The 21,533-nt window shown below is 43.7% G+C and overlaps 1 protein-coding gene across 1 annotated transcript in view; it reads left to right on the forward strand.

Annotated features, from left to right (window-relative positions):
* Positions 1 to 8,691: 8,691 nt before the first annotated feature.
* Positions 8,692 to 21,533, forward strand: part of ada (adenosine deaminase) — a 35,954-nt gene continuing 23,112 nt past the window's right edge. The window contains exons 1-4 of the mRNA XM_055652525.1: positions 8,692 to 8,866; positions 14,731 to 14,792; positions 17,739 to 17,861; positions 20,583 to 20,726. Coding sequence (XP_055508500.1) covers positions 8,819 to 8,866; positions 14,731 to 14,792; positions 17,739 to 17,861; positions 20,583 to 20,726 — 377 coding nt within the window. The 5' untranslated portion in view covers positions 8,692 to 8,818. The remainder of the gene's footprint in view (positions 8,867 to 14,730; positions 14,793 to 17,738; positions 17,862 to 20,582; positions 20,727 to 21,533) is intronic.

Genomic DNA, 21,533 nt, shown 5'->3' on the forward strand with positions numbered 1-21,533 from the left:
TATGCAAAAATAGTATCAATATTCACGTCACTGTCAATCTGAAGAAGGGTCTCAACCCGAAACATCACACATTCCTTCTCTCCAGAGATGCTGCCTGTCCCGCTGAGTTACTCCAGCATTTTGTGTCTATCTTTGGTCTATACAAGCATCTACAGTTCCTTCCTACCAATATACTGATAGTTCTTTGACAACATTACGAACATGCCATGCCATGCCGAAAATTGCACGAAAGGACCTTTAACGACAAGAAAAGAAACTCATATGTTTTAATAAAAGATTGATAAGCTTACCAATAAATACCTTTAGAATGGCACATTAGCAGATTATCGCAGAATACAAGGGTGTGAATCATTAGAATAAGGGTGTTTTTTGAAATCAATAACAACATCACATGCAGCAGAATTCAATAGCCAAGGTGCAATCACCTCACATCAGAGAGATCCAAAGGTCAAATGCATTTGAAAAATCCAATTGGTATCTATGGTAATCCACAATGAACTGATAAATGGCCGGCTGTAGGTCAGTGTGGACTTGATGGGTGAGAGTCTGTTTCCATGATGAATCCCTCTCTCTCTCTGACTCAATAGATATACTGGTCCACCGATGCTTTTCCCACAACTGGTGGTCCGGCACCTCCTTTAACCCTGGACAAAATGAGCACTTGAAATCCCCACTGGATGTCCCCCCCAAAACCTCCTTTAACCCTGGACAAAATGAGCACTTGAAATCCCCACTGGATGTCCCTCCCAAAATGTGGCCGGGACTCTGGAACTCCGGCCCGGCCGGAGCCCATATACACGTTCCCATAGCCGACTTCCGTGGCCGACTTTGCGGGCCGGTATATCGGCCCCCTAGCGGCCTTGGCGGATCGCTCCAGTACCGCTGGACCTCTCTCGGAGGTGACCAGTGTTGGGCTGGAAAAACGGCTAATCCAGAAAGGGCCTGGAAAGAAGGGTGCTGGAAAATCAGTGGTGGACCTGTATTGAGGAATGATAAGAGGATATGCATCCTGGATTCCTTTATATTTCCAAGGGGACTTGATCTCCAGTGATGATCTAAATGAAGTTCCCCAAAAGAGTTCTGCGCTCGCCAGATGTTCGCCACATGTTCGCTGGTGGTCTCTGGCGAGTCTCCTTCATGGTCGCGAGGAGTTCCCGCATTCTGGGAAATAGGCGCGGCCTCAGTATGGTCACCACAAATTTTTCAACATGTTGAAAAATGTTCTGCGACCAAAAATTGGTCGCCATGGAGAAAATCAATCCTTTTGTAGTCATAGGTGCAGTTGTAGTGGGGTCGCCACGTAGGTATAGGTAGTCGAGCTCGGCTTAGGTAGTTTTAGTTAATCGTCTTTGCTGACTGGGCATTTTCATTGGCTCATTGGGAGAAAAAATAAAACGTAAGCAGGAGTTTTCGGAACCAAGGAAAACCGACTGGTAATGTTAAATGCCCGACGAACTTCACAGCCGTGTAACTGTGGCTTAATGAAAGTTGTCTGACTTCTTAAAAGTGTCTCCACTCCTTCTCTCCCCCCCCCCCCTTCTCCACTCCCCCCATCTTTTAAAGGACTTACCGTACACTGTGCTAGCCGTCTTAACATTCTTGTTCATCGTGGTGTGTGTCTGTATCACCTTGGCTTTGCACCGTGTGAATTTCAGACAGCGCTCCCCCGCTTTCCCTGGCCCCCGCCTTTGCAATGTGTCTGTGTGTGTGTGTGTGTTGTACTCTGACACTCACCGTTCCAGTTCCCGGTTTTTTCAGCGAGTGCCGCGAACTTGACAGTCGCCGGCAGTCCGCCGAAAAATCGCCCATGTGGGACAGGCCCTATAGGTTTTAGAGAGACAGCATGGAAACAGCCCATTAGCCCACCAAATCCACGCAGATCATCGATCATCCATTCACACTAGCTCTACCTCATCGGAGGCGGGGGGGGGGGGGGGGGGCGAGAACAAAGAGGGACTATAATGAGTAAGTGTTCAAGAAGGAACTGCAGATGCTGGAAAATCGAAAGTAGACAAAAGTGCTGGAGAAACTCAGCATCTATGAAGCGAAGGAAATAGTCAACGTTTCGAGCTGAAACCCTTCTTCACACCATAATGAGTAAATGTGTACAAGCAACACTAATGGACCAACAGGGCAACGAGGAACAGTTGGAGTGAAATCCAGGAACCAAGAGCATTTGAACACAGCATTCCATTCAGAAGTTTTAGTTTTTTGATATAAAGCATGGAAACAGGCCCCCCAACCCACTGAGTCCATGCCAACCATCGATCAGTCATTCACACACGTTCTATGTTATCCCACTTCCTCATCCACTCCCTGCACACTCGAGGGAATTTACGGAGACCAATTAACCTGCACGTCTTTGGGACGTGGGAGGAAACTGGAGAACCCGGAGGAAACCCATGTGGTTACAGGGAGAACATGCAAACTCCACATAGACAGCACCCGAGGTCAGGATTGAACCGATCCAGCAAATGGTCGGAATCTTTGGACCTCTGTATTGGATTCCAAGAACATGGTGTCTTACAAGATACAAGATACAAGATACATTTAATTGTCATTTGGACCCCTTGAGGTCCAAACGAAATGCCGTTTGGCATTGTGGGGGTACGTGTGTGTGGGTACGTGTGTGTGTGGGGGGGTACGTGTGTGTGTGGGGGGGGTGGGGGGGTGTGTGTGTGTGTGTGGGGTACTTGTGTGGGGATAAGTGTGTGTGGGGGTACGTGTGTGTGTGGGGGGGCTTAGACTGCTGCATGGATAGGAAATGTTTAGAGGGATATGGACCAAATGCAGCCAAACGGGACTAGCTTAGATGGAGCATCTTGATCGGCATGGACAACTTGGGCCAAAGAGTCTCTTTCCGTGCTGAGTGACTGTATGACTCAAACTATATTGATAATAGAAATATATAAGCCCAATGAATGTCCTAGCAATCAGCATAATGATATCTACCTAGAATTGTATATTATGAGGCATAGATAGGGCAAACAATCGTAACCTTTACCCCAAGGTGCAAGTGTCCAACACTAGAGGCCATAACTATGAGGAGCAAAGGAGAACGTATAATGGAGATGTACAGGGCAAGTTTTTTTTACAGGGAGAGTAGTGGAGGCCTGGTTAGTGATGAAGGCAGATATGATGGTGGTGTTTAAGTGGCTTTTAGATGGGCACAAGGAAGTACCGAGAATAGAAGGGTATGGATCATGTTCAGACCAGTTTAACTTGGCATCATGTTCGGCACAGACATTGTGGGCCAAAGAGCCAGTTCCTGTTCTCGACTGTTCTTTGTTTCATTTGCTAACAAGCAATATACTGATTGCATTTATATATGGTAGATCTGATCTGCTCAATTAGCACGCAAAGCAAAGCCAGGTAACTGTACCTCAGTACGTGTGTCACTAATTAACCTAGACGTAGAACAACACATATCAGCCATAACAGCTGTGGAGGCCAAATCATTGGGTATTTTCAAAGCGGAGATTGACAGGTTCTTGACTGATAATGGTGTTAAAGGTTAGGGGGAGAAGGCAGAAGAATGGGGTTGACAGGGAAAGATAGAATTCACCCATGATTGAATGGTGGAGTTCACTCAATGGGCTAAATGGCCTAATTCTGCTCCTATGATATATGGCGTTATCTCATAAATAATCCCATTATTATTATTATTTTGTGTCATCACACAACTGTTTGACAATAGTGAGCAAATTTTAGTGCCACTGCAAGGCCCTTTACAGTGCATGGGTCATGCAGCATGTCACAGCTCAGGAGATGTTCTGTGGTCTGGAGGCCCCGTCAGCACTTGCAGTCTGCCGCATCTTCAGTATATCCCCACTTCAGCATGTTTGGTTTGCTCCTTCCCATGCCTGTCCGCAGTCTGTTGACACAGCGCCAGCTTATCCACGGTTGGTCGGAACCTAGTGGGAGATTCTCGGAGGGATCAAAGAAATTAATATCTATACAAACACAGGACTATAGCTAAGCCTTCATTCACACGACCCCAACTTAAACTAAGAAAAGCAAAAAAAAACTCCAGGCACTGTATATTATAAGCAAATATAGAAATCTCTGGAAACAATACGTTGACCAAGGCTCGATCTCCACTGAGAATGTTAAAAGTTCCTCTTCCTCCACAGATTCTGACTATCCTGCTGCCAGTATTTGTTTTTGGTTTTGCTTTTGTCTTCTCTCATTGCTTCAAGGTAAACAGGAGACCGTGTGAATGAAAAGCGACTGTTTCTGAGATTACGTGAGAAACTAAACATACTCGGTCAAGTGTATGATTGAACCTGTGTTTCCCATCAAGAATCTAAAAGGCCATCGGTGTGAAAAATACAGAGCCAGTCTTCACTATTTTCCCATAAACAGCGATGAAACAACGTCACTGACGGTTCTCTCCACTCCAAAGCCAATGATGGAGGCAGTGTCAAAATATGTTATTTTTGTTTACTTTATTATTATTATCACCAGGTACAGTCAAAGCCTTTTTTTTGCGTGCTGCCCAGTCAGTGAAAAGACCATACATGATCACAATAGAGCCGGCACAGTGTACAGATACAGGATAAAAGAACTTAACGTTTAGTGCAAGGTAAAGTCCAGTAAAGTCCTATTAAAGATAGTGCGAGGGTCTCCAATGAGGTTGGTGGTAGGTCAGGACCACTCTAGTTGGTAATAGGATGGTTCAGTTGCCTAATAACAGATGGGAAGAAACTGTCCCTGAATCTGGAGGTGTGCGTTTTCACATTTCTGGATCGCTTACCTGATGGGAGAGGGGAGAAGAGGGAGTGACTGGCGAGGCTTGTCCTTGATTATGCTGCTGGCCTTGTCTAGAGAGATCATGCAGCCTATCACCAGTAATCTACCAGAAAACCTATCTTGATGTCATGTTTCAGTTTCATCGTTACTTCACTTGTATTTGAAGTGAAAAACTCTGTATAAACACTTATTAATCCACAAAATAGGAAAGTCATAAAACAGTCATAAAGGGGAGTCATAGGTCTGTAGAAAGGTCCCCACCCAATACAAAGGCTATCTATGTTCTCCAGAGATATTCCTTGACCCGCTGAGTTACTCAGCACTTTTTTTATCTTGGTCATAAAACAGAAATGACTGAAAACATTCTAAGCTTTTAAGAAAATTCATGCCACCTTGATTGCACTTAATATTAATTAAACTTACCCAAGACCAAACAAGTTGAAAAAAAGGGATTGATGCAGAAAAAAAGGTCGGGTTACTCAAACATGCCTTGGAAACTTTTTGCAAACAAATCTGACTTTTTCTCAGACACAAAATGCTGGAGTAACTCAACGGGTCAGGCAGCACCTCTGGAGAATAGGAATAGGTGATGTTTTGGGACAAGGCCCTTGTTCAGACTCTAGTCTGATGTCTGATCTCTCGTTTCCCTTTCCCCTGACTCTCAGTCTGAAGAAGTGTCTCAACTTGAAACATAACCTTTTCCTTTTCTCCAGAGATGCCGCCTGTCCCGCTGAGTTACTCCAGCGTTTCGTGTCTATCTTCGGTGTAAACCAACATCTGCAGTTCCTTCTTACACATGTCTTTTTCTTACTGGATAAAGGTGATTGTAATGGAAAGGGTGCTTATAAGATGTTATTTGGACGGGAACAATCAACTTATAGGGAAGGAATGGATAAGCTAGATACACAAGGAACCGCAGATGCTGAAATCCTGCGTAAAGATGGGGTTTTTGTGGGGGATAGGACTGAGAATATTAACAGTGATTGTGTTGAAGAAAAATATGAAGATGTTGTCAAAACCCAGAGGGAATAACTTAAAGTAATTGTTAGAAGGATTAGAGGGCAAATTAATAGGAAGAAACTGCAGATGCTGGTTTATACTGAAGATGGAAACAAAATGCTGGAGTAAGTCAGCGGGCCAGACTGCATCTCTGGAGAAAAAGCATAGACCCGTTTGAAGAGGGGTCCCGACTGAAAACGTCATCTATTTATTTTCTTTACAGGCAAGGCACCCTGATACAAGTCTTCTCTCAAACACTGACAGTCTCACACACACAGTCTCTCTCACTCACAGTCTCACTCACACACAGTCTCACACACACACAGTCTCACTCACACACACACAGTCTCACTCACACACACAGTCTCACTCACTCACACACACAGTCACTCACTCACACACACACACAGTCTCACTCACACACACAGTCTCACTCACACACACACAGTCTCACACACACACACACAGTCTCACACACACACACACTCACACACACACAGTCTCTCACACACACACACACAGTCTCACTCACACACACACAGTCTCACTCACACACACAGTCTCACTCACACACACACTCTCACACACACACACACACAGACACACACACACTCACACACACAGTCTCACTCACACACACAGTCTCACACACACACACACACACAGTCTCACTCACACACACAGTCTCACACACACACACACACACACACACACAGTCTCACACACACACACACACACACACAGTCTCACACACACACACACACAGTCACACTCACACACACAGTCTCACACACAGTCTCACACACACACAGTCTCACTCACACACACACACACACACACACACACACAAACACACACACACACACACACACACACACACACACAGTCTCACACACACACACACACAGTCTCACACACACACACTCACACACACAGTCACACACACACACACACACACACACACACACACACACACACACACACAGTCACACACACACACACACACACAGTCTCACACACACAGTCTCACACACACACACACACACAGTCTCACACACACACACACACACACAGTCTCACACACACACAGTCTCACACACACACACACAGTCTCACACACACACACACACACACACACACACACAGTCTCACACACACACACAGTCTCACTCACACACACACACACACACACAGACACACACACACTCACACTCACACACACACACACACACACAGACCTCTGTCTCAAACACAGTCACTCACAGTCTCACACACATACCACAGTCCCCACAGTCTCACAGTCTCACACACACATCTCTCACTCTCAACACACAGTGCCACACACACACACACATCCCTCTCACATACACAGTCTCTCATTCACAGTCTCACACACAATCTAGCACAGGCACACACAGTCTCACTCACACACACTTTCAGAGACACAGTCCAATCTACAGTCTCACACTCGCCCACACACAGTCAGACTCAGTCACATCCACAGTATGTCGGTCTCCCACACCTTTGGAGGTCGTTAATTCCTCGCAGGTGCTCTACACACACGGGGCTTCAAAGAGCAAATTAAAAGGGCAACAAAGCCAAATAGGGGGGTCTTCGTGTGAGCATTAGGTTGCCACTGGGCAAGCAGGTTTAAAGTTGTTGCTGCCACTACTCCGCTCGCTGTGGGAGTGGGGACCGCACTCAAGTAACGGCTTCAGCTCCCACGGGGCGGAGAAACAAATGAATACAGGGGCTACTTATTGGGGTGACATGTATGAAGCATAGAAAATAGGTGCAGGTGTAGGCCATTCGGCCCTTCCAGCCAGCGCCGCCATTCAATGGCTGATCATCCAAAATCAGTACCCAGTTCCTGCTTTCTCCCCATATCCCTTGATTCCTTTTGCCCTAAGAGCTAAATCTAAAATTCTCTTGAAAACATCCAGTGAATTGGCCTCCACTGCCTTCTGTGGCAGAGAATCCCACACATTCACACAACTTTCTGGGTGAAAAAGTTTTTCTTCATCTCAGCCCTAAATGGCCCACCCCTTATCCTCAAACGGCGACCCCCTGGTTCTGGACTCCCCCAACATCGGGGACATTTTTCCTGCATCTACCTCCCTGTCGAATCCTCCAAGAATGTTATGTGTCCGTGGGGCTTGGGGTTTCAGAGCAGCGCTGCCTGTGGAGAATGGGCGAGGGTGTTTGACATTGACACCAGCCCTTTCAGTCCCTGATGATGCAACAGTGGGAACGGATTGCAGAGTGCAGAGACGGTTCACCAGACTTATTCCTGGGATGTCAGGACTGTCTTATGAAGAAAGACTGGATAGACTTGGTTTATACTCTCTAGAATTTAGGAGATTCAGAGGAGATTATAGAAACTTACAAAATTCTTAAGGGGTTGGACAGGCTAGATGCAGGAAGATTGTTCCCGATATTAGGGAAGTCCACGACAAGGGGTCACAGCTTAAGGATAAGGGGGAAATCCTTTAAAACCGAGATGAGAAGAACTTTTTTCACACAGAGAGTGGTAAATCTCTGGAACTCTCTGCCACAGAAGGTAGTTGAGGCCAGTTCATTGGCTATATTTAAGAGGGAGTTGGATGTGGCCCTTGTGGCTAAGGGGATCAGAGGGTATGGAGAGAAGGCAGGTACGGGATACTGAGTTGGATGATCAGCCATGATCATATTGAATGGCGGTGCAGGCTCGAAGGGCCGAATGGCCTACTCCTGCACCTAATTTCTGTGTTTCTATGTTTCTAACCAGGGCGACATTTCCTGCATCGTCCTTCAATCTCCAAGAGCTTTAACTCCCGGCTCCTTGTCGCTGGGGAGCGGCGTGTAAACCAATTCATTTGTCAATGTATTACTGGCTCGGCGTGAGTGAGTGAAGCTGTCGGGCTGAGTTCCAGCGTTGAGTGGGTAGGCGGGACTAAGGCGGGTCTACCGCTTATAAAATGGCCCTAGGTGCCCGAGTCCCGGCTCCACAACAATTGCGAGGACGTAGCTGGACCTTTGCGCCACTGAAGCTGTCAAACTCACTGGCGAAAACGCGCTAGCCTCAGCAATGGAACAGAGATCTACAAAAAACGTACAGAACTTCAACAAGCCCAAGGTAAAGCGGGAGGCTTTATTGATCTCGTTGCTTTGCACAACGAGGTGCTCGCGTTGCTTGTTTATTATTGTCACTAACTATTTCAGCTCAATTCCACATGTTGCGATTGCTCGGGTCCGTTTGAAACAAAAGATAATAGTTTTGAGAGGCCGCCCGTTTAGTTAAATACAAACAATACAGATTATTACTGCTGTAATCCTAACGGGGATTAATGTTCAAAATAGAAACAATTGCAATTCTAGGGATTATAGTCATTATGAAGTGTATGTTACAGAGTGCTGGAATAACACCAGCTGAAATAGTGCCATTGATTTTTGAAAACCCATTTGCAATTAACATAGAATTTGGACCAGTGCCCCTCTGCTGTAAATCCTATAAGAAATTAAAATTGTGTTCAGAATTGGGCAACTAAGACGGGGCATCCGAGATAGTTTAAAAAAAAAATTGCACCGTGCTGGAGTAACTCGGCTGGAGTTAAAAACACAAACTCAAAGTGCTGGATGGATAGTTGACACATCTGGTTCACACCCTTGAGACTGTTTGTGGTGAGAGGGAGATGGGAAACCACAGACTGTCAAGCCACCCTTTGTTGCAACATTAAATAAGTCTTAATGCAATTGTATTTGGGTCTTGGTGAGTCTGAACCAGGAGCACTGTGTACAGTTTTGTGTTTCTTCCAGAGGAAAAAACACACTTGTTGTAGATGAAGTATGGTGAAGATCTGCTAGATTGGTTGGAGGGATGGTGGGGCTGCAGTTTGATGAGAAATTGAGGGGACGGGAACATAAGTTCATAAATGATAGGAGCAGAATTAGGCCATTCGGCCCATCACGTCTACTCTGGCATTCACTCATGGTTGATCTATGTTTCCCATTCTCCTGCCATCTACGCATAAACCCTGACATCTCCACCATGAAAATATCCATTGATCTGACCTCCACAATCTTGTGTGGCAATGAATTCCACTGATTTGCCACACTCTGACTAAAGAAATTCCCCCTCATCTCCTTTATAAAAGTCCATCCTTTTATTCTGAGGCGATGGCCTCAGGTCCTGGACTGTCCCACTAAACCCTGTGGAAACATCCTCTCCACATTCACTGTATCCAGGCCATTCACTACTTGGTAAGTTTCATGGAGGTGCGGCCTCACCCTTCTAACATCCAGCGACTGCTCCAAAGCCGTCAAAAGCTCATCTCCTGAACATCAGCCAATTCCACTTACATGACCTAATTTCTGACTCAACCCTCAACATTTTGTGTTCTACACAATATACATGGGATTATCAAAAACGAGGAGTGAGTTGGCAATGATAGATTGGAGAGTCTTAATGATAACTAATGGTTATCATATTAGGAACAAATGCAGCAACATTTCACTTTGGCCCAATGGTGACTAACACAAATAGTCAAGAATAGTTTCTACATCAATTTCCCTCCAGGTATGAATCAAGTTTTATTGTATCGTGTCACGTAAAGTTGCTCAGAAAATTATATATTAAGACTGAAGATTGGGACTAGGTTTAAAATTTGGCAAACATTGGTAGACAGATTGATTAATAGTGTGAAACAGTGTGAGAATAAGCTTGCAAGAAAACCACAAAAGGTGCTATAAAGGCTTCCACAAATGCGTACAAAGAAAAAGTTGGTAGCAAAAAAAAAATTCAGAATGGAGAATAAATGGAGAATCAGTCGTGAAAAAAATAATATATAATGGAGAATAAAGATTTTTTAAAAAAAAATATTTTATTTATTAGAAGTAATGTACATTACAGTGATATAAGCCAAAAATAACATAATACATTTCCTGTACCACTTCTTGTTTTAAACTTTCAAAAGAAGGAAAGTAGAGAGAGTTAGATAGGATAATAAGTGCATGAAAGAGTGATCAAGAGAGACCCGTAGAAATTTAAAACACGAAAAAGAGTTACGAAGAAAGCCAAAGAAAAAGAAAGAGAAAAATAGAGAACAGAATATATAAGAGAGTAAAATAAGATAAAAGGGATATACCTACTTGTAACTTTACGCACCCCTCACTAGGTCCTGAAACCATTTATTTTCAAAGTTATGTTGCACCGGAGAATAAAGAATCTGCATAGCAATTGAATACTTCGGTTTGTTCTTCATGGGTGAGGACACGGATGAGTCAAGCTGAGTTTATTCAAATCTGCACAAGTACAATGAGGTGCAGGTACAATTGATAATCTTGCTTGCTGCAGCATCGCTGGCTCGACTTGCACACGAGAGGAAAGAAAAAGATTGTGCAAAACACATTTAGAAAAGGAGCCTTTGGTATTGCAATAGGTGGCTGGTAGAGTTCTGTGGGCGAAGTAGAATTACAGTTGAACAATGTAGGAAGGAACTGCAGATGCTAGGTTAAACCGAAGATATGCTGGAGTAACTCAGCAGGACGGGCAGCATCTCTGGAGAGAAGGAATGGGTGCCATTTCGGGTCGAGACCCTTCTTCATTGCTATTTCATGCACATTACTATTTCTACTATAATTTCTATAAATTTCTATGCATGCATAGTCTCCCAATGTCATACAGTGTAGATTAAATGGAGTTAGTGAGTTAACAATCTGAAAGTCTTGAGTTTGGATGTGCAGCTTGACTGTTGGCACACAAAGGCATGTTAGAATTATTTAGTTGGCCCGGACTTCCCAAGTATGTGTCCAGTACTCATGGAAATGTTCATAAATAATTAGACTTAAACTGCTGAAAGTCTACAGGTGTATCAATGGCTTCAAGGTCTGGAATAACCTGCCTGAAAATGTCCAATCCTTTTTATCAGATATTCATTAAAAATCTGCCTCTGATTAAATCTATGTCCGTCTTCGCTAATATATCCTTGCATGACTCAAGTTGGCAGTGAAACTCATGCTCAGAGGGAAGCGTGCAAGATCTCAGTCCAAGAAAGTATTTGGGTATTAACAACAAGCTGCAATGCCTTCTTTAATGCACCTCAAAGACACATAGAAACAGAGAAAGAAAAATAGGCGCAGGAGTGGACCATTCAGCCCTTCGAGCCAGCACCGCCATTCAATATGATCATGGCTGATCATCCAAAATCAGTCCCCCCGTTCCTGCTGTTCCCCCATGTCCGTAGATTCCTTTAGCCCGAAGAGATAAATCTAACTCTCTCTTGAAAACATCCAGTGAATTGGCCACCACTGCCTTCTGTGGCAGAGAATTCCACAGATTCACAACTCTCTGGGTGAAAAAATGTTCTCATCGCAGTCCTAAATGGGCTACCCCTTATTATTAAATTGTGACCCCTGGTTTTGGACTCCCCCAACATCGGGAACATTTTTTCTGCATCTAGCCTGTCCAATCCTTTAAGAATTTTATATGTTTCTATAAGATCCCCTCTAATTTGTCTAATTTTCAGTGAATATAAGCCCAGTTGATCCATTCTTTCATCATATGTCAGTCCCGCCATCCTGGGAATTAATCTGGTGAATCTACGCTGCACTCCCTCAATAGCAATAATGTCCTTCTCCAAATTAGGAGATCAAAACTGCACACAATACTCCAGGTGATGGATTATGTTGGTTTTTAGTTAAAAATTATGTTTTTCCTGACTAGCCCAGAGCTCATTGTTTAAGTCTAACAATGATCTTGTTTATTTTGCCAGGCTTAGTCCTTAGAGTAGTACAAACTCCCCATGCTGTATTTCTAATGGAGATCAGTTAATTCAAGGTTAATTTAAGAAGGCGTTGCACGGTTTGCTGTAAACACCCAAATAATTTCTTGGAATTAAGATCTTTCGGGCTTTCCGTGTGAGCTTGACTGTCAATTTGAATTATACTGCAGCATCAACATATTCTAACATGTATTTTCATACAAACGAGTATATCTTGCGCCATGCATTCAACAATGCCAAACTTTCTTTCAGAGGCTCTATAATTTTGTTTTTAGTTTAGGGATACAATGCCGAAACAGGCCCTTCAGCCCACTGAGTCCGTGCCAATCAACTATCCACGCACGCAGACGCCATTCTACATACACTGGGGACAATTTACAATTTTACCAAGCCAATTAGCCTACAAACCTGTACATCTTTGGAGTGTGGGAGGAAACTGGAGATCCCGGAGAAAACCCACGCAGATTAGGGGGAGAATGTACAAACTCCGTATAGACAGCACCCATAGTCTGTATTGAACCCGGGTCTCTGGCGCTGTCAGGCCGCAAATCTACCGCTGCGCCACCCTGCTGTTGGTAGCACCAAAGTTTGCTTCAGTTGGAGGGGGGGGGGAGGGGCAAAGCCTAAAATGATTTTTAACTGTTTGAGCCTTATTTACATGCAATACATTAATTGCTGATGCTATTAGTGACTTAGCTGCTTGTTCAAAGAGAAAAAGCCTCCTTGACACAATTTAAATGCAACCTGTGTTTGATGGGTGAAGTGCTATAAGATGGCTTGCCAAATGTGGTTGGACATGTTCCTGGGGGTTTACTTGTGTGACCTCCAGCCTCCAGCCACCCAGTCCAGTAGCATGACTTTTTATTCTGTCTCCAATACCTCCCTACCTAGTGTTAATGGGCATGGAAGCAAACCTTTTAAGTCTATCATTTGCACTGATCGCCAAACAAAGTGGGCGGCACAGTGTTGGCAGCAGTAGAGCTGCTGCCTCACGGAACCAGAGACCTGGGTTCGATCTTGACTACGGGTGGTCTCTGTGTGGAGTTTATGACAGCATGGGTTTTCTTCGGGTGCTCCGGTTTACCCCCATATTTCAAAAACGTGCCGGTGTTAATTGTAGGTTAATTGGATTCTGTAAATTGTCCCAAGTGTGTAGGATGCAAAAGGAGGATAAGGTAGAACTGGTTGGTGTGGGCCTAAGGGCCTGTATCCATGCTGTGTCTCTAAACTAAGCTAAGCACTGATGTACACAATTCCCCCATTTTCTTCCTTTCTCATTCACCTCCCACACCTGGGCCTCCATTCTCCTGCCAACCACTTGGGCCAATTTACTGAGGCTGATGAACTAATTATCCTGCAGGTCTCTGGGGTGTGGGAGGCAACTGGAGAACCCAGAGGAGGCCCGTGCAGGCACAGGGTGAACGTGGACATACCACATGGAGAACCCAAACATGGGTCGCTGTAATCCTATGGCAGCAGCACTAACTAGGGGTGGCACGGTGGCGCAGCGCTAGAGTTTCTGTCTTACAGTCCCAGAGACCTTGGTTCGGCCCTGACCATGGCTACTGCTTGTACGTTCTCCCCGTGACCGCGTGGCTTTTCTCCTGTTTCCTCCCGTTTCCTCCCAAAATCCAAAGACGTACAGGTTTGTGGGTTAACTGGCTTTGGTAAGAATTGTAAATTGTCCCTAGTGTGTGTAGGATAGTATTAGTGTATGGGCTGGTCGCTGGTCGGTGCTGGCATGGGGCCGAAGGGCCTGTTTCGGTGTTGTATCTAACCTACTGTTACTAAACTACTCCAATTCTGTTGTTTTTTTACTAACTGATATTAATGTCTTTCAATTTCCTAAATCTTCTGTGGTTTGCCCTTGAATTACATTTTGATATTTCCTTTGCCTGACAGTAAGGGACTCGAATTAATGCCTCAAACTGTTTCTTCATTGCAAGGCTGTGGAGTGGCCAATTTCCTTCAGCCGCATGAAGATGCCTTAATCCTGGTACATAATTTTCAAGATCCACACTTGCATTTGTGGACAACAGCACCCGTTCCTCTTACTCTAATCCTCCCTCCAACGACAACACTACTTTTCACTCTCACTAACTTGAATGGTCCCCTTCTGCCAATAACTTTTGGATGCACAACCATTACCCAGTTTCATGCTTAATAGAATTGTACGGGAATTGCATAACAAACAAATAATGTTCTCGTCTCTTCATTACAGATAGAACTCCATCTTCACCTTGACGGGGCTATAAAACCTGAAACCATTTTGTACTTTGCCAAGTAAGTTGATATGTTATTTGCCTTTGTATTTTACCTCTAATTCCCATTGTTTCTGTACACCATCTGGTTAGTAAATATTAAGTGAATGTTCGGAGTTAATGGCTTTACATCTGTTTTTTTGTTGGTGTTCAGACTCATCCACGGTTCATTTATCTTTCTTGCTTCCTTCTCTCAACTGCACATCAACAGTGTTACGGAGCAAGGGCTGTGCAGTTTACAATTTTTGACATTCATCACTGCAGTCTAGTTTCGAGATACAGCACGGAAACACGCCCTTTGGCCCCCAGAGTCCGCACCGAACATCATTCCCTGTACACTAGCACCATCGTACACACACTAGGGACAATTTACAATAGATGACGTTTTGGGTAGAGACTCTTCATCAGTCTGAAGAAAGGTCTCTACACAAAACATCACCTATTCCTTTTCTCCAGAGATGTTGCCTGACCCACTGAGTTACTCCAGCATTTTATGCCTATCTTTGGAGTAAACCAGCGTCTGTAGTTCCTTGGCGAGACCAAGCGCAGGCTCGGTGCTCGTTTCGCTGAACACCTCGTCTTAACTTACCTGATCTCCCAGTGGCTCAACACTTCAAATCCCCCTCCCATTCCCAATCTGACCTTTCTGTCCTGGGCCTCCTCCATTGTCAGAGTGAGGCCCACCGCAAATTGGAGGAACAGCACCTCGTGTCTCGCTTGGGTAACTTACACCCCAGCGGTATGAACATTGACTTATCTAACTTCAGATAGCCCGTGCTCTCTCTCTATCTCCTCCCCCTTCCCAGTTCTCCCATTAATCTTCTATCTTTGTCCCACCCTTGTGGCACTCTCCACATTGGGTTTATTATTGTTTGTCCGATTCATCTCTACCCCATTGTGGGATGGGACGTTATGGAACTGATGCACTACAACATTGAGAAATATATTCTGCTCTCTGTAGCTTCCTCTTTGCTCCATCTATTGTACTTGAGTTTGACCTGATTGCATTTACATATGGCAGATTTGATCTGTTTGGATCGCATGCAAAACAAAACTTTTCGCTGTACCTCGGTAATTATTCTGGTTTATTGTCATTGGCAACGAGGTACAGTGAAAAGCTTTTTTGTTTACTATTCAACCAAACTGTATTATACTCAAATACAATCGAGCCATTACAAATTAAATCAAATCAAATACAAAAAAAAGTCAAATAATATTATGCACAAATACAATCGTCAAACTCAATTTCAATAGATGGAGTGAGGGGAAGTTGCAGGGTGTGGAATATATAGTTCTCAGCATTGTTGCGCAACAGTTCCAGAGACAAATGCAAATGTTTGCAATGAAGTAGAGAAATCAGACAATACCGTTCTGATGTAGGGTCTCATCCTGAAATGTCCACCATTCCTCCCCTGGTCACTACAGACATTGGTCAACCCATTGAGTTCTTCAAGTGTTATTTCTCCGCTGCAAACCATCTGTTCATTTGAATTGAATATCATTTAAAATGTGTTTTTATATAAAATATAAAATGCATTAATTTTGAATTCCTGGGACAATGACTGAATTTAACACGATGGGGAAATAATCTAACGAATAGTCAATGACATTGAAAGAGCATGGCTGTGCACACATGCAGTTTAAAAATAGAATACCTGCACTGATTGTTACTGCAGGTGTGGTTAGAAATAACTCTGATGTTTTAAGCCCCTGTCCCACTTGGGCGACCTCTAGCGAGTTTGCCCGTGACGCATAGTTGCGGTAAGGTCGCCACGAGGTCGTAGGAGGTCTTCGTCACTCTCCTTCATGGTCGAGAGTGCTCTCCGTGTAGTCGAGGCTTCAGCCAGGTCACCGGCTATTTTTTTAAATGTTAAAAATTGACAGAATTAGGCCATTCAGCCCATCAAGCTGAATTCAATCATGGCTGATCTATCTTTCCCCCTCAACTCCATTCTTCTGCCTTCTCCCCATAACTCCCGACATCTGTACTATAACCTATACAACATATCAACCCCAAAGATACCAGCAAAAGGCATGAATCATTTTCACAGTTGGGTGTGGTTGAATATTTCACATTTTGCTGCCTGTGATATTTATGCGTTGATAAGCAGGTCACAGATCGTGTGCTGAGATTGGGGAAAAAAAACATTTTTGTAGAACAGATGGCTCCTGTACATCTTCTGATTAAAAATATTAGGGGCAGCAACCAATGAAATGGTTTGATGAATTTTGTCTGTTAGGCAACGCTGCATTGCCAATCTGTTCAAGCCTAACGCAACTAATTCCATCGTTCCCATTGACCTCACTTGTTTTGGGTCCACTTTTGCCCATCAAGCCATTACCAGTATGTCTACAGAGTGGAGATAGACATGAAGTGTAGATCAGTGCATGTTCCTTTAACCCTAGTGACCTCCCCATTACTAACCACTCCCCATTGTCTCCAGTATAATTGTAGTGTCCCCACCTCTAGCTCGCGCTCTAGCTCCAGTGATGACCACGGACAGCTACAGCATAGTGCAAAAGACTTAGTTTAATAAACAGTTACAGTAAAAGACTTGTGTGTGTGCAGTAAGTCATTTTACATGGTGTCAGAAGTGGGATTCGAACCCACGCCTCCAGCAGGCCGGACAGCATCTCGAGAGAAAAGGGGTTAGGTGACCTTCCGGGTCCGAGACTTCTTCAGGCTGAAAACTTTTTCACATTTCAACAAAAGCTTTACACTGTACCACTGTATGTGTGACAATAAACTAAACTCAAAATCACCTATCTGCTCTTGGTCCATAACCCTCTAAACCTTTCCTATCTATGTCCAAATGTCTTTTTGGTGTTGTTACATTTTTTTTCAAACATTGTTAACTCTCTGTAACATGTTTTGCATTATCATTATTAGACTTGTGTAATGTATAATAAAGAATATTATGGCACTCTCGCAACCATTTGGGGGTAATTGTCCCTATTGGCTCTTTAGAAAACGTGAGATTAAACTGCCAGCAGACACTGCAGAAGGACTTTCGAACTACATTGGATATGAAGAACCCCTTGATCTCACTCAGTTCCTTGCAAGATTCGACTATTACATGCCAACAATTGCGTAAGTGAAGCTTTAAATAATACGAGACCAAGTGGGACCCGTTGGGCCTTGTTCTCCCAATGCAATATTCCACCACTCACCCGTTCCCCAACTCAACCCATTTCCACCACTCACCCTATCCCTGTGTGCCCCCTCCCTCTGTGCCCCCTCCCTCACTTCCCCCTTGATCATCGTCTGCTATGATCTGTCATTTTCACACCTTACCCTTTCACATATCTCTAGTCTCCCTCTGACTCTCAGTCAGAAGAAGCTTGCAATGCTGAACGAATGTGATTTTTAAAATGTTAGACTTTGAACTACGGATGTTTGAATTGTTCTATTTGACTCTCTATCTTTGAGCCACCTGTTAAGTGAAGTTTATGGTTGAAATCCATATCCATGTTGACCAGGTTATTTCATGTTATCTGGACTCCTGATTCCACTTTAGAAATCAGAGGCACCACTTCTAATCAATCATCACTGAGTACACAAAGTTCATTCATATTCCCACATAATGAGTAAACTGGATCCTGCATAGAGGAGTGTATTTGCCTTGAAGTGCAATCTGTTCCATTATCACAACTTTAATTCTTCGCTCCACGGTGCACTCATGTCAATTCCCGTTGGTGCATTTTAGCTTGTTATCATGGTGTATTTAGTCAGAAGATAGTTAATCTGTAGAATTTGTTGCTGGATTTGTTGAGGGTTGTGGAGACCAAGTCAGTGGATATTTTGAAGGCAGTGACAGACAAAATTCAGGATTAGAACGGGTGTCAAGGGTTTGATCCCAACTACGTGTGCTATCTGTTTGGAGTTTATATTTTCTCCCCGTGACCGTGTGGGTTTTCGCCGAGATCTTCGCTTTCCTCCCACACTCCAAAGACGTACAGATTTGTAGCTTAATTTGCTAGGGTTTGTATACTTGGTATGTGTAAAATTGTCCCCAGTGTGTGTAGGATAGTGTTAATGTGCGGGGATCACTGGTCGGCACAGACTCGGTGGGCCGAAGGGTCTGTTTCCGCGTTGCATCTCTAAACTAAACTTGCACGAAATCCAGGTGCAGTTCTGGACAGAGAGTCCGAAGAAGGGTCTCATTTATCCATGTTCTCCAGAGATGCTGCCTGACCCGTTGTGCATTGACCAGCAACTGCAGTTTGTTTGTTTCTGCCACTTACACAATGATAATCCCTTACTCTGTTATAGGGACAATAGGCAGTAACAGACTCCCCCCCCCCCAATAGTTCATTGCAACAAGGGTTCACTGTATTGATGACTTGATATATGAATGATTACTGTATCATTCATAAGATAATAACACATAAGATGCTCATGCCCTGCATACGGCTCCAAGGTTTTGGATTCCGTCCACTCTCATTCTAACTGTAGTTTGCCATTAGAGGGCAAGAATCATCTTCAAGTTTTGCTGCCAAGTATTTTCTGTTGCTGCTCATGTTGCAAAATGTCACCTATTTTTATTGCCGAGTAATGGCACCAAGTTAAGGTCTCAAGGTGAAATGTTCCATCACAATTTTTGGCACTTTGATTAGGCATCTTCTTGGATTCTCCCCCCCCCCCCCCCCCCCCCCCCCCCCCCCCCCTTCGATCCACATGGCAATAACAATAAACCAAAACTGAAACTTCTCCCCTGGGAGTGACTGCTCTCAGTTCCTAACTACTGTACTACAATGGTGCCTTCACTGGAAGGACTGTAGCAACTTCAAAAGACAGATTACAACCATCTTTTCCAGTAAATTAGGGATGAACAATGACAGTGAGCCTTGCCAATAATATTCTCATCCAATTTGTCCTCAAAGTTTTTTATTTTTTAAGTTGCTCATCATATACTGAGAGTGCAGGAGATACTTTTGTCAGTTTAGAATTACAGCATGGAAGCAGGCCCTTCGGCCCACCGAGACCATGCCGACCATGGATCACTATCACTAATTCCCACGTTCACACCTACACGCTAGCACTACCCTACACACTAGGGACGATTTACATTTTTTACCGAGGCCAATTAACTGAAAAAACCCGTGCGTCTATGGGAAGTGGGAGAAAACCGGAGCACCTCGTGGAAAACCATGCAGTCATGGGGAAAACGTGCAAACTCGATGCAGATAGCACCCGAGGTCGGGATTGAACTTGGGTCTCTGGTGCTGTGAGGCAGCAGTTGTGCTGCTTTTGTTCAACTTTTTATCATAGTTTCCTGCAACAACAGATGTACATTACTATTTGTTGTCTATTGACCATTATTATTTTCAAAAATTACTTGAACAGCACCTCAACTATGTAAGTACTATTTGATTTACACGTCAGTCTTCAAGTGTGCAAGACTCTAGTAAGTAAGTAAGTTTTATTTATATAGCACGTTTTAAGTCAACTCGCATTGACACCAAAGTGCTTTACATAAGATAAATAATAAGTATCCATACAAACCATAGAAAAAGGTTAAAAAAATAAAAATATTGACACAACACATTATAGAGTTCAACACAAACGTCCCCCCACAGCAGAATCAAACATTTCCACGGTGGGGAAAGGCCATGAAAGTTAAGTCCTCTTCCTCTGTGAAACACCCGAGGTCGGGGCCCATTTGTGGCCGTGCAGCCAGTCCAATAATTTTCAGGGCCCTCTTGCCGTGAAGATGGAACTCCGGAGTCGGGTGAAACATTCCTCAGCGGCTTGGAAAGTCTGGTTGTTTTAACACTGAGAGTAACTGTTACTTTCCCCCCCTGTGTTCAGTGGAGACCGGGAAGCTGTGAAAAGAATAGCTTACGAGCTTGTGGAAATGAAAGCAAATGAAGGCATTATATATTTTGAAGCGAGATACTGTCCACATTACATGGCCAACTGCGATGTTGATCCTATTCCTTGGAACCAAAAACCGTAAGTAATCCGAGCAAAGTCTTTGAGAAAAAGCAGATTTTTTTTTTTTAAGGGATTATTTTTTTTGTAAGAATTATTACAGAAATACTGTATAGTTGGCAGGAAACGTAACTACTGTTATTATCTTTAAGCGATGCTTTCTCTGGTTCCCCACTGATGGCTAAATTGCACAGGAATTTTGTATAACAATAAATCACTGTCAAAAGTATAAAATATGTACCTTTGGGGATTTTACTTATCTCCCACAAACCATGTGGCTCTGCATCAAGATGGGACTAGAGTAACAACATCATTCCCATTACGGGGGAGGCAAAACCAAAAAGAAAGCAGCGATGAAAGGACATTGAATGAGAGCAGGATTGAAATGCATATTGAAGTGTTTACATTTTGAAATGCATTTGAAGATAGTTACACGTGTGTGATTTCTTTAATGTAGGAATCATATAAAGAATGTTGCACCATGGAATAGTTTTTTAAAAAGTTACACAAACAAATTAACAATTGCATAAGTTTCAGACAGTATTATTCCAGTATCCTCTTGCCTGACTTCATTTCTCATTACCAGTTGGAGTCATAGTATTGCAGCATAGAAGTTGGCTCAGTTTCTCTATGCCGACCAAGATGCCTCAACTACACTCGTCCAAACAGCCCATGTTTGGCCCATATCCCACTAAACCTTTAATATCCAAGTACCTTGTCCAAATGTCTTCAAAACCTTGTTATCATTCCTGCCTCAACTACTTTCTCCAGCAGCTCATTCCATATACCCACCATGTTAAAATGTGCCCCTCAGATTCCCATTAAATC

This window comes from Leucoraja erinacea, chromosome 21 (genome assembly GCF_028641065.1).
Source record: "Leucoraja erinacea ecotype New England chromosome 21, Leri_hhj_1, whole genome shotgun sequence".
NCBI classification, from domain to species: Eukaryota; Metazoa; Chordata; class Chondrichthyes; order Rajiformes; family Rajidae; genus Leucoraja; species Leucoraja erinaceus.